This window comes from Canis aureus, chromosome 12 (genome assembly GCF_053574225.1).
Source record: "Canis aureus isolate CA01 chromosome 12, VMU_Caureus_v.1.0, whole genome shotgun sequence".
In the NCBI taxonomy this organism is placed as follows: domain Eukaryota; kingdom Metazoa; phylum Chordata; class Mammalia; order Carnivora; family Canidae; genus Canis; species Canis aureus.
In genome coordinates this window covers 39228633-39241187 of record NC_135622.1, presented here as the reverse complement: position 1 = coordinate 39241187, position 12555 = coordinate 39228633, and the positions used below count along the sequence as shown (strand labels likewise).

At 34.7% G+C, this 12555-nt stretch overlaps 1 protein-coding gene across 16 annotated transcripts in view; it reads left to right on the top strand.

Annotated features, from left to right (window-relative positions):
- The window catches only part of BIRC6 (baculoviral IAP repeat containing 6), a 230162-nt gene that overhangs the window by 81362 nt on the left and 136245 nt on the right, over positions 1–12555 (top strand). For 7 of the 16 annotated variants that reach the window (XR_013349472.1, XM_077843663.1, XM_077843658.1 and 4 more), the window contains 6 exons: positions 5834–5908; positions 7767–7954; positions 8766–9089; positions 9325–9424; positions 11790–12004; positions 12192–12400. Coding sequence is in view for 15 of the 16 variants with exons in the window: in XM_077843663.1 (XP_077699789.1) it covers positions 5834–5908; positions 7767–7954; positions 8766–9089; positions 9325–9424; positions 11790–12004; positions 12192–12400 (1111 nt within the window). In the remaining variant the exon portion in view is untranslated. The remainder of the gene's footprint in view (positions 1–5833; positions 5909–7766; positions 7955–8765; positions 9090–9324; positions 9425–11789; positions 12005–12191; positions 12401–12555) is intronic. The other 9 variants (XM_077843665.1, XM_077843664.1, XM_077843662.1 and 6 more) reach the window with 4 other exon arrangements.

Genomic DNA, 12555 nt, shown 5'->3' with positions numbered 1-12555 from the left:
ATTTCTTGCATTTAAGGCTCACAGTATATTTAAAGCTCACAGTATAAAATATCTTGGAGAACATTGGGAAGAATAAAGAGGGGATATTATTTTTCCAGCTATTTTAAAGCACCTTCAGATATATGAGCCACTATTTAAATGTGTTGAATATGTAGCATTGTTGGCATCTTAAATGAATCAATGGAACTCTTACTTTTTTATGTACTTTCTTATATATATGTTCTTTTCCTTACATCTTAGGATCAGTGTTTATTTATAATTCTGTCTTGGCACAAATAATTGTAATTTTTATAATTAAAAACATTGGATATGATTTTATCTTTATAATAACAGAAGAGTTTGAATATTGTCTTGAATGAGTTCTGCTGGCAGTTTTGTGTTTGTGGATTTCTTTTTGTTTTCTTCAACAGTTTAACAGAAAACAGTTTGTGAAGCCACAAAACATTTAATCTTAAGAAGGGTTTTAAAAGGAAATTAGTGATTCTTTGAGTGGCTTTTTTATTCAGAGTCGTCTTCTATATTCCAATTGTGGAAGTAACCTCTAAGTGAAATCCTTGACTTATGTAATTTATATGAGAACTTTCAATTAAAATCTAATATTTCTCTTATATAGGAATGACAGAAGGATGAAATTTTGTGTTTGCTTTCTTGGATTGTCCTAGTCATTTTGTAGAGACATACATGTAAACTGGAATAGGAAAATGCAATGACAAGAAATTGAAATTTTAGAGAATTTCTTTGTTATAAATCAGACTCTTTCTTGGAACTGTTTTCAAAGTAAGGGTCTAAAAGTCATGTGTTTGTAAGTAAGTAATGCTTTCAGGGGTATAAAATTAGATGACAGATAGATGATTAGGTTTGAAAAAAGAAAGTATTTCTTCATACTCCCTTTCCTCTCCTGTGAAACAAGCAGTGGAACCAGTTTCTTATATTTCCAAAGATAGTGTAGCTATATAATCATATTTGTATTTCACCTACACTGAAACTACCACCAGCAGAGGGATTTTTATTAAATGTTTGGGCAAAGTCTTGACTATTATCATAAGATGCCTAAAGGTGACTCTAGTCTCTCTACTTCTTATTTACTTTTTTGGAAACATGTTAATTGTGAGATATAATGCTCTTAAGAAAAAGTGCAGAAAACATTTGTATAATCCAGCAGTTTATGACCACCAAATCAAGAAATAATTTCTCCAGCACTCTAAAAGCTATTTTCATGTCCCCTTCTGCTAATTTCTCCCTTGCCCTCTAAAAGATAAACATTGTCCTAACTTTTAGAGTAATCATTCTTGGTTTTTGTTTGCTTCATTTTATAACCACATAATTAATGCATTTCTGGTCACTGGTTAAAGAAAGCCTTTATAAATCTGCTTTTATGTATTTTTTGGTCTGCCTTCTGTTCAGCATTATGAGTGTTAAATTCATCTTTATCAGTCGATGTAGATATTTGGTCCTTTTCATTGTTGTTTAAGATTCTGTTGTCTGAATGAAACAAAATTTATGCGTCTGTTGACTAGTGTATTATTGACTGATATTTGGATTGTTCTACTGTGATTCTTTTAGTTCTACTGGATATACTGTTTTCTTGGATATTAATGTAGAGGTTGATTTGCTGCTTCATAGGTTTTCCATGTATTCAAATTTAGGAAGTAATATTAAAGAAATGTACTTTTTAATTTCTAAATGTATGAAGATTTTCCTGTTATCTTGCTGTTGGTTTTTATTTAAATTGTTATAGGGTCAAAAATTACTCTGTCAGTCCTGTACACTGTGTTGGGAATTGTAGAAGATAGATTTTTATAAATATTCCATGAATATATGACAATAATGTTTACTCCCCACTTGTTGGTGAAGTTGCTAATTGTGTTCTTCAGATTCTGTCTTTATTGATTAACTTCTTGGTTGCTTTTAGTTCATAAGATCAGTCAGTTAAATTCTTGTTACTCTATCTGTGGAGGTGACTGTTTGAGTTTCATCAGTCTGTATTTTATGTATTCTGAAATTACCATACAGATTTAGACTGCTTATATCTTTCTTGTGAATTTAATCTTTCATCATTAGGAATTATCTCTTTATCTCTGCTAGCTTTTTTTCCTAAAATTACTTTATTTGGTATTTATATACTTCACATCATCTTTCTTTTGGTTGCTATTTGTATGATAAACATTTTTCCTTCATTTTACTTTGAGCGTTTTCTTTCATAAGCAGCTTATGGTTGCTTTTTTTTGGCTTTTAGTTGGCATGTTTATTTACATTTAATGTAATTACTGATGTATCTATATTTAAATTTGCTATGTTTTTAATATATAGATATTCCATTAGATGTCTCTTTTTGCCAGTTAGATGTTTCTTTCTTACTTTTTTTTTTTTTTTTTTTTTGGTTATTATATTTTTATTGTACTATTTTTCTACTTTTTCTTTTTTTTTTTTTTAAATTTTTTTTTTTTAATTTTTATTTATTTATGATAGTCACACACAGAGAGAGAGAGAGGCAGAGACATAGGCAGAGGGAGAAGCAGGCTCCATGCACCGGGAGCCCCACATGGGATTCGATCCCGGGTCTCCAGGATCACGCCCTGGGCCAAAGGCAGGCGCTAAACTGCTGCGCCACCCAGGGATCCCTTTTTCTACTTTTTCTATTTTTAGCAGTTATCCCAGTGATCACAATACATACATACCTTGATATTCAGAAGTCCAACTGCCTTTTGTACTATATGTAGTGCAAATATCTATAATATTTGTCACTTTCCTGATATATATGGTGTTGTGGTTTTATACTTTAATTTTATGTGTATTTTAATTCCCAGATACATTTTTATAGTTTTTTATATTTCAGTATTCATTTGGATTTATCTCATAATTCCATTTCATTCCTCTGTTTTCTTTTGTGCTGAAATCAGTATGATTTTCTTTATTGGAAAAGTATTCTGTATGGTCTCCTTTTGTTTTTGTCTACTGATGATGAATAAGCTTCATTTTTGGAGGAGGGAATTTTCAGCTTTTTAAAAATAATTAGATGAACAAACCATACAGCTATTATCCAGATTCCAGTATTATTGATATTTTTCACATTACTTTTATCTCTCTTAGCTGAAAAAGGAATCCTAGATATGATACCATTTTTCTCTCTCTCTCTCCATATATATATATATATCATATATAACCTTAAACAATGTGGATAGATTCTATAATAACTGATGCCATTTTTATTAATATAAACTATAATTAATCCTAATGCATTTTGATCATAACCAACTAAATTAGCATAATCAGTTCCATGTTGTGATCTGTTTTCCATACATAATTAAATTTATCTGAATGTCACACCAATAAATCTCACATTTCGCTTATTAGATCCAGAAGTGTCCTCTTCATTCTCAAAGTATATTTTGACATGTTACAGAATTCTAGTTATTATTTCTGTGATGTTGCTATATTCAGTTTCATTTGTATTTAACCTGCTTAGGATTCATAGGGCTTCTTGAATCCTTACTTGATACCTTCCATCAGCTTTAGAAAGATCTCAGCTGTTAACTGTGCATTGTTTCTGACTTGTTTTCTGTGTTCTCTGTTTTGTGTTTCCAATTTTATATGTGTTTAAGATGTACAATTTATTGGTTTGATGGATTTATGTATTATAGAATGATTACCACCATAGCAATTCCATGTGTGTTATACTTCAGTATAAATGATACAGTTCTCCATTTTTTAACCTCTCCACTCACTATGGAGAGTGAGCTTTTACTTCTTCTAATTCGTCTTAGTTTACTAATTCTCTCTTCTGTGTTATTATTTATGGGAAAAACTATCCTTTTCCCACTCTATTGCAGTGTTACCACTGTTAAAAATCATGTCTCTGCTGTTGGCATGAGTCTGTTTTTGTTCCATTGGTCCATTTGTCTAGCCTTATGCCAATACCTAATTGTCTTAATTATTGTAACTTTATATTAAGCTTTGAAATCTGATAGTATATGTTCACCAGGGCTTTTTTTCCTTCTTTTTTGGTAGACTTAAAAAATTGATATAAAGTTTGTTGTGCAGTCATTATCACTGTCTAATTCAAGAATATTTCCACTACACCATAAAGAGATTTCGTAATCATTAGGCGTCACTCCCAATTCCCATTCCCCTCCATTGCCTGGCTATCAGTAATCTATGTTGTGTCTCTTTGGATTTGCCTATCCCATACATTTTATATAAATGTGGAATTGTATTGTTTGTGGTCCTTTTTTGTCTGGCTTCTTTCACTTAGTATAATGTTTTCATGTTTCATCCATTTAGTGTGTATCAGTACATAATTCTTTTTTATGACTGAATTGTATTCCATTGTATGGATATACCATTTTTATAACAATTTCTATGTACCTCCTTTTGTTTATCTACTATTAACAGGCATGTTACTTCTTTTTACCTGTTAAAAAAAATATTGCTATGCAGTATATTTGTGTACATTTTTGTGTTTTCAGTTCTCTTGAACATATACATAGAAGTGGAATCCATCATTTTCACCATTTTTCTTTTTTTTTTTTTTAAGATTTTATTTTTTTATTCATAAGAGACACAGAGAGAGGCAGAGACATAGGCGGAGTGAGAAGCAGGCTCCCTGCAAGGAGCCCAATGCGGAACTCGATCCCGGGCCCTGGGATCACACACGGAGATGAAGGCAGATGCTCAAATGCTGAGCCACCCAGGCGCCCCCACCATTTTTCTTCTTAAAGAATGTTTTTCTTAAAGATTCTGTGTATTTTTTATTTGTTTTTCCCCTGCTTTATCGAGATATAGTTGACATATAATATTAGCAAGTTTAAGGTGTACAATACAGTGTTTTGATACATTAATGTATTATAGAATGATTACCACCATAGCATTAGCTAATACCTCTGTCTTATCATGTAACTACCAGTTCTTTTTCTGTGGGGAGAACATTTCAGATCTACTCTTAACCACTTTCAAGTGTATAATACAGCATTATTATCATCAAGATGCTATACATTAGATCTCTGTATTTCCATTTAAATTTTAGAGTCAACTTGTTAAATTTTAAATTTTTTTTTTTAATTTTTATTTATTTATGATAGTCACAGAGAGAGAGAGAGAGGCGCAGAGACACAGGCAGAGGGAGAAGCAGGCTCCATGCACCGGGAGCCCGACATGGGATTCGATCCCGGGTCTCCAGGATCGCGCCCTGGGCCAAAGGCAGGCGCCAAACCGCTGCGCCACCCAGGGATCCCTCTTTTTTTTTTATAAAAGGTTTTATTTATTCATTCATGAGAGAGAGAGAGAAAGAGGCAGAGACACAGGCAGAGGGGGAAGCAGGCACCATGCAGGGAGCCCGATGTAGGACTCGATCCTAGGACTCCAGGATCACGCCCTGGGTTGAAGGCAGGTGCTAAACCGCTGAGCCACCCAGGGATCCCGTTAAGAGTTTTTCTAATCATTCTTTTTTTTTCTTCTTCTTCTTCTTGTGCTTTCTAGGGCTTTCTGTGTGATACCGAATAGAAATGGTGGTCTCATCATTTTTATTTTGTTCTCATCTCCATTATTTTTATATCTGGTTTTTGAGGCACTTATATAAAAATAGAAAAAGATATTGAAAATTCAGACTGGCTAAATGATTTTAAAATTTTGTAGTAGTAGGATGACTTTACTTCTTTTGGATTGTTTATGTCTCTCAAGTGTTTCTGGTGACTTAATTCATTTTCCCATAAGTGTTATTTAGGCATGGGATTTTAAAGTGAGTAAAGGGCTAAACTCTACATGGTTAATATTGAAAATTAATTATCCCAAAGGTACTAGTACAATATCAGTAAGTGTAATAATTATCCCTCTACAGTTGGAATTAATAGCTGTTTCATTGGTGGACCATTAGATGAAGTGGATGGATTTCATTTTGGGGCACATAGCTTATGTGAGTTATGATTGCTCTTTCTTTGACCATGCTTATATAGTTGGATTCTTGGAAGTTAAATGATGTGTGGTGTGGCTGTTCTGTAATAAGTGTGTTTTGTTTAAGTTGAGGACACTTTTAATTGTAAGAGGCTATGGACAGGTTCATTTATTGCTATCTTCTTGATTACAGCTTAGTTTTTTAAATAGTGTTTTTTTTTTTTTTTTAAATCCTGGCACAGTATAGCATTGTTAGATGTTAGGATAGGCTGTCAGGATACCTGAGTGTTTTTTTGTTTTGTTTTGTTTTGTTTTGTTTTGTTTTTGTTTTTTTTTTGCAAGGTGAAGATGCAAAGATAAAAGGAGTTGATATAACTTCCATGCTTTGCCCTTCCATTGGTTTTGGTTTCACATAATCTGTGGTTCCAACTCTAGTTCTACCACTATGAGCTCAATTTCTTTGAGCCATTAACTAAGAAACAGAGTTTTAGTATCTGCTTCCCAGTGTTGTTCATCTATTGAATAGGTAATTAATTAAAACCGTGTCACATGATAATTCATTCTAAACATTTGCTATTATTGTAGTGGTTATTCTTCCCCAGTATAACTTTCTAGTAAAGGCCTGTTATAATATAAATATTAATGCTGTTATTGAACTTGGTCTTTATTTCTTGTTTTGTGCTGACTTGTTTCATTAAGTTGTGAAATTAAGCTTTTATTTTACTTTTTTCTGTAATGTTTTCAACAAATATTGGTACATAAATATTTATGGGGAGAGTGATTTTTATAATGTATATTTGAGTAACATTGAAAAGGAAAGTCAAAGAAATTATTCAACTTAAAGGATTTTGTAGAGCCTTAATGATGATAATGTTCATGGCTAAGCAGTATGTGCCAGACTTACCTGACATGGGTAAAATTGGATATGTTTCTCTCCATATTAGTGTTCTGGGAAGCATATGGTAGGAAACTTTGCTTTACATATTCTGCATGGGACAGACTTGGTCTAGCCTGTGGTTTGTTTGTTTGTTTGTTTATTTATTTTTAAAGATTTTATTTATTTACTCCTAAGAGACACAGAGAGAGAGAGAGAAAGAGAGAGGGGCACATAGACATAGGCAGAGGGAGAAGCAGGCTCCATGCAAGGAACCTGATGTAGGACTCTATCCTGGGACCCCGGGATCACACCCTGAGCCAAAGGCAGATGCCCAACCACTGAGCCACCCAGGCGTCCCTAGGCTGTGCTTTAAAATGAAGAAATAAGTGTCATCAGATTTTAAAAATTATGTTCTTTTTCTTTTTAATATTTTATTTATTTATTCACGAGAGACACAAAGATAGAGGCAGAGGCATAGATAGAGGGAGAAGCAGGCTCCCCGCAGGGAGCTCGATGTGGGATCATGCCCTGAGCAAAGACAGACACTCAACCACTGAACTACCTAGGCGTCCCTTAAATGATGTTCTTATATTGAAGGGCTTTTTGGAATTCTTTGGGGGAGCGAAAGGGAGGTATTGCTTTGGAAAACTTAATAAAGCATATTTGAGTTTATTCATTATGTTTGAATTATATAATAAGATTACTCTCATTTTGTGTTATTTTAGCCATAAGAAATGAAATTTCTTATATGCTGAAAATATTTTTAAGCTCAAAAAGTACACTAATTTTTCTTTGATTTAGAAGTAGTTTCCCAATCCCTTAAATTCAAATACTATTACTGTTAATCAATATACTTTTACCATTAAGATTCCTCTATTGATACTCTATAGATTCTTATCTTTTAAAATGAGACTAGAGTTTTAATGTCCAGATAATATACTTGGAATATGTTTCTGTGTGAACCTTTTCCTCATTCCTTTTTTCCCCCCTTGTCTTATGCCAGTGAGTTCCTTCGGGGTTACTCCTGCAGTAGGTGGACTGTCATCGGGGACAGTTGGGGAAGCTTCGACAGCCCTGAGTTCAGCAGCCCAGGTAGCTTTGCAGTCTCTCTCTCATGCAATGGCGTCAGCCGAGCAACAGCTGCAGGTGCTGCAAGAGAAACAGCAGCAGCTTTTGAAGCTTCAGCAACAGGTTGGAGACTCTTTGGCTCTTTGTTCATGCTGTCTCTAAACTTCAAAAGCTGAAAAAGTACTGTAAAAATGACCCATTAATTTCGTAAAGGAAAGTAGGTTGACCGATCTGAGCTAATCAGTTTCTACAAAAATGGAGGTAACGTCTTTGTGATATATCTAAATTTGATAAATATCTGAGGGAATATAATTGATATTTTTGGGAGTTATCTCTAAGTAAAAATCCATCCTGTTTCAACACTCTTGGTCAAATGTTACAGTTACTAACTGTAAAAATACTAATTGTATTTTTTGAACCTGAGAACCTGAAACATTTTAGAGATGAATTGAATTCACATGGATTAAAATTTAGTAATAATGGCAGATGTTTTGGAGATTTCAGTGCTCGCTTCGGCCGCACATATACTAAAATTGGAGATTTCATTGTGGTCTAAATGCAACCTGTGCATTTGTAGGTGACATTGTATCAGGTTAGGCGCCGTGAGAATCTACCTCCTCCTGTTAATATTTTGCTTTGAGGAGAACTTTGTTTCCTTATTACATCTACTTGTTCTTCTTTTCCACCTTTGCTTTGTAGAAGTCCTCGTTCCCCAAAACAGGAGAAATTGTATATCAGATATTTAATGATGTTTAAATAGTGAAGAAATACTCAATTCATGTTGAGTCCATTTTTTTATTAATTTCAGTTTTATTTAACTAAGATCTAGTTAATCAGATCATCTTTATCTTTTTAAGCTCTTCCTGTGTAGTATTCCCCACAGTTTGGGCAGGCAAGACTAGTCTATATGTTGTGGCTTTTACTTCTTTTACAGAAAGCAAAGCTGGAAGCCAAGTTACATCAGACGACAGCTGCAGCAGCTGCTGCGGCATCGGCAGCCTCAGCAGTAGGTCCTGTTCACAACTCTGTGCCTTCCAACCCAGCGGCAGCCCCCGGCTTCTTCATCCACCCATCTGATGTTATTCCACCCACTCCAAAAACAACACCACTTTTTATGACTCCACCACTCACCCCACCCAATGAAGCAGTTTCTGTTGTGATTAATGCCGAACTTGCACAGCTTTTCCCAGGCTCAGTTATTGATCCCCCAACAGTCAATCTTGCTGCACATAACAAAAATTCCAACAAGTCCAGAATGGTAAATTATATTTTAAATAGGTGTTCGCTTAGACATTTAAAAATATTTTGATGTATACGCTAACATGAGAAGGCAAAATTTTCTTATACAAGCTTAATACATTAAATTAGATTGTTTTGTAAAGTATTACAAAATATACATCAGGAAATGAGACTTGTTAATCTGATATTACAGTTACTAGTTTGTATAGAGCAAGAGTAATATCAATATAGAGTTATACTTTTTTCTTTTCTAGAATCCACTTGGTTCTGGTCTAGCTCTTGCAATTTCTCATGCTTCACATTTTCTTCAACCTCCACCCCACCAGTCCATTATTATAGAGCGAATGCATTCAGGTAACGTTTGACTTTCTTAAAATACTGTTTTTTGCCTAGTCTGCCAGTCCTTTGAGTCTTAATATTATGTAGTTTGATTTTCCTTTGCAAATAAATCCCATTTGTTCCTGGGTAAGTACATTTTATTAAGAATAAGCACTACATAAGGCTCAACTGTGTGCTCACCACGTTGAATGTAGGAATGCTGATGGGTAGGGTAGCTAATTCTGACTAGACCTTGAATCTGACCTATATGTGAATCACGCCTGTTGAACTGTGATAGACATAAGTATCTATTCCATTATAGCTGCTCAGTCATCATTACATTAGAAATTACACTTTAGTATTCTTAAGACCAACACTCTGCTGTTGAAATAATTTCCAGAAAATAGAGAGAATTACTGTTGATTTTAATAACTGAGTAAGATTAATAATACTGCATGGTCTCAATAATTGAAATTTTACCAAAGTTTATAGCCGTATTTTTATGCCAGTGATCTGTGACTGGGATAGGTGCTTTCAGTTAGAGCATATTTACTAGTAAACTACAGGCAATTTAACCTTACAATCCTGCCAAACTGTTAGCTCTGGGCTTGAGCTGCCGCAGAGTTCACCAGAATCCGTCCATGTGATTTATAGAAGAGAATAATATGAATATAATGGATACTGTGTTACCTTTCATCACATGAATAGTTGAACCATATTTGCTTTATTGCATTGAGCTGTTTCTTCTTTGGAAGAGAGTTTTTAAAAAATAAAATTCTTAATGGTCTTTTCTGTTCAACTAATACTCCACTGGTATCACCATTGGTGTTTGTAACCATGTAAATGGTTTAGAGGGGGATTTGTTGGTGTGCAGTGTTATGAAATATGAGCAGTTGTTTACACTGAAGTTTGGTTTTTATCAATGGAATTGACTATAGGATATAGAATTACGTTCTTTGTTATTTAATAGTTTTTCTGTTTAGGTAAGTATGGGTAACTACCTTTTTGTTTTAAACTAGCTTCACTGAAAGTAGCACAAGTTCTAGTAGTTTATTTGATCCCTTCACTGTGACATGCAGCTGTCAAGGTTATTAGGTGCTCCTCACCCCAACCTGGTAAAGAAGAAAAAGAATTCTGTTATTAATGATTCTGTTATTGTTTCACTAATTGGGCTTATTCTGAAATGTGTATGAGATGAGAGATGCAAATCTGTTCTTTCTTCCATTCATCTCATCATTTTTGCTTCTCAGGAGTATGAACATCTCAGCCATGCAGAGTATGATTCTAATGGTTACACAGAGGCATACTGCCTCTTTAGCATGGCCCTTGAGAGTAAGCCATCGACTTCACCTGGTACTAAACTGAAGAGACCGTGGTGGTGTCAGGACCTGGGCAAAAAAAGCTGTGTCTATCTTTCCTGGAGGATCACCCCAAGAGATTTTTTTTTAATTATTTTATTTATTTATTTGAGAGAGAGCCTGAGAGAGAAGAGAGAGTGAGCACAAGCTGGGGGAGCAGCAGGCAGAGGGAGAGGGGGAAGCAGACTCCTCCCTGAGCATGAAGTCCAATGTGGGGCTCGATGCCAGGATCCTGGGATCATGACCTTAGCTAAAAGCAGATGCTTAACTGACTAAGCCACCCAGGTGCCCTAAGAGTTTTTTTTTTTAGTGGTAGTAATTACATATGCTTTTTACCTTGTACTTTTACTTTACACTGTAACCTCAATGTGAGCTCTAACTCTGGAAGAAGTTAAACAAGACTTGAGATAGCTAAAATCAAGCCATACAGTATGATATTAATGTATCTTGTTGGGAGTTTTTATAAAAATGACCAGATGACTGGAATATCAGATACTTTCTGAATTAATCTGTATACTATTTTTGAGAATAAAATTTTTCTACTCTAATGTTTTAAATTAAACTTGTCTGTACAATTGATTGCCATCATAGTAACAAACTTACACTTACATATTTTTTACTTAAGTCTTAGCATGGATTGAGGTTTCAGAAAATTTTTGAGGGCTACTTATTTACTTTCCTTCCCATTTATTTATAGTTGAATAAGTTGATTTCCTATTTTAAATTTTTTTTTATTTATTTACGATAGTTACACACACAGAAAGAGAGAGAGAGAGAGAGAGGCAGAGACACAGGCAGAGGGAGAAGCAGGCTCCATGCACCGGGAGCCCGATGTGGGATTCGATCCCGGGTCTCCAGGATCGCGCCCTGAGCCAAAGACAGGCGCTAAACCGCTGCGTCACCCAGGGATCCCTGATTTCCTATTTTAATATGAGTGTTCCCAACTGTTTTTGAATCTGTCTTTTGGTTAATTGAAACAATGATATTTTTTTGTCAACTCTGCGCGCGCTCTCTCTCTCTCTCTCTCCCCCCCCCCCCAATAGGAGCAAGGAGATTTGTGACCTTGGATTTTGGCAGACCAATACTGTTGACAGATGTATTGATTCCCACTTGTGGAGACTTGGCTTCCTTATCAATTGACATTTGGACATTAGGAGAAGAGGTGGATGGGAGGCGACTGGTAGTGGCAACTGATATAAGCACCCATTCACTAATTCTGCATGATTTGATACCACCGCCTGTGTGCAGATTCATGAAGGTAAAGAACTTAAAGACAATGAATTGATATGCTTTCTCTGTTTCTGCTAAGCTATGAAAGATACTCAGACATATAATTAAAAAGTATAACGATCTTTTTAAATATGTTGCTCAGAATTGTATTTTTGCAGATTGTTGTGTTATGTGTATTAATTTTTGTTTTGTTTTTTTTTTTTTTTAAATTTCAGATCACTGTCATTGGGCGTTATGGAAGTACAAATGCCCGAGCCAAAATCCCACTAGGATTTTACTACGGTCATACATATATCTTGCCTTGGGAAAGCGAACTGAAGTTAATGCATGATCCTTTAAGGGGAGAGGGTGAATCTGCAAACCAACCAGAAATTGACCAGCATTTAGCAATGATGGTTGCTCTACAAGAGGATATACAGTGCAGGTTATTAGAAAATTGCAGTATATTTTAATCATACTGGAACCCTTTATTTTGTATGTCTTACATATATTTTTTCAAAAAATATCTCTGCATAGATATATAGAAAAGAACAAAAGAATGAAGCATCTGGTTGGCTCAGTGTTGTAAGTTTTGAGCCC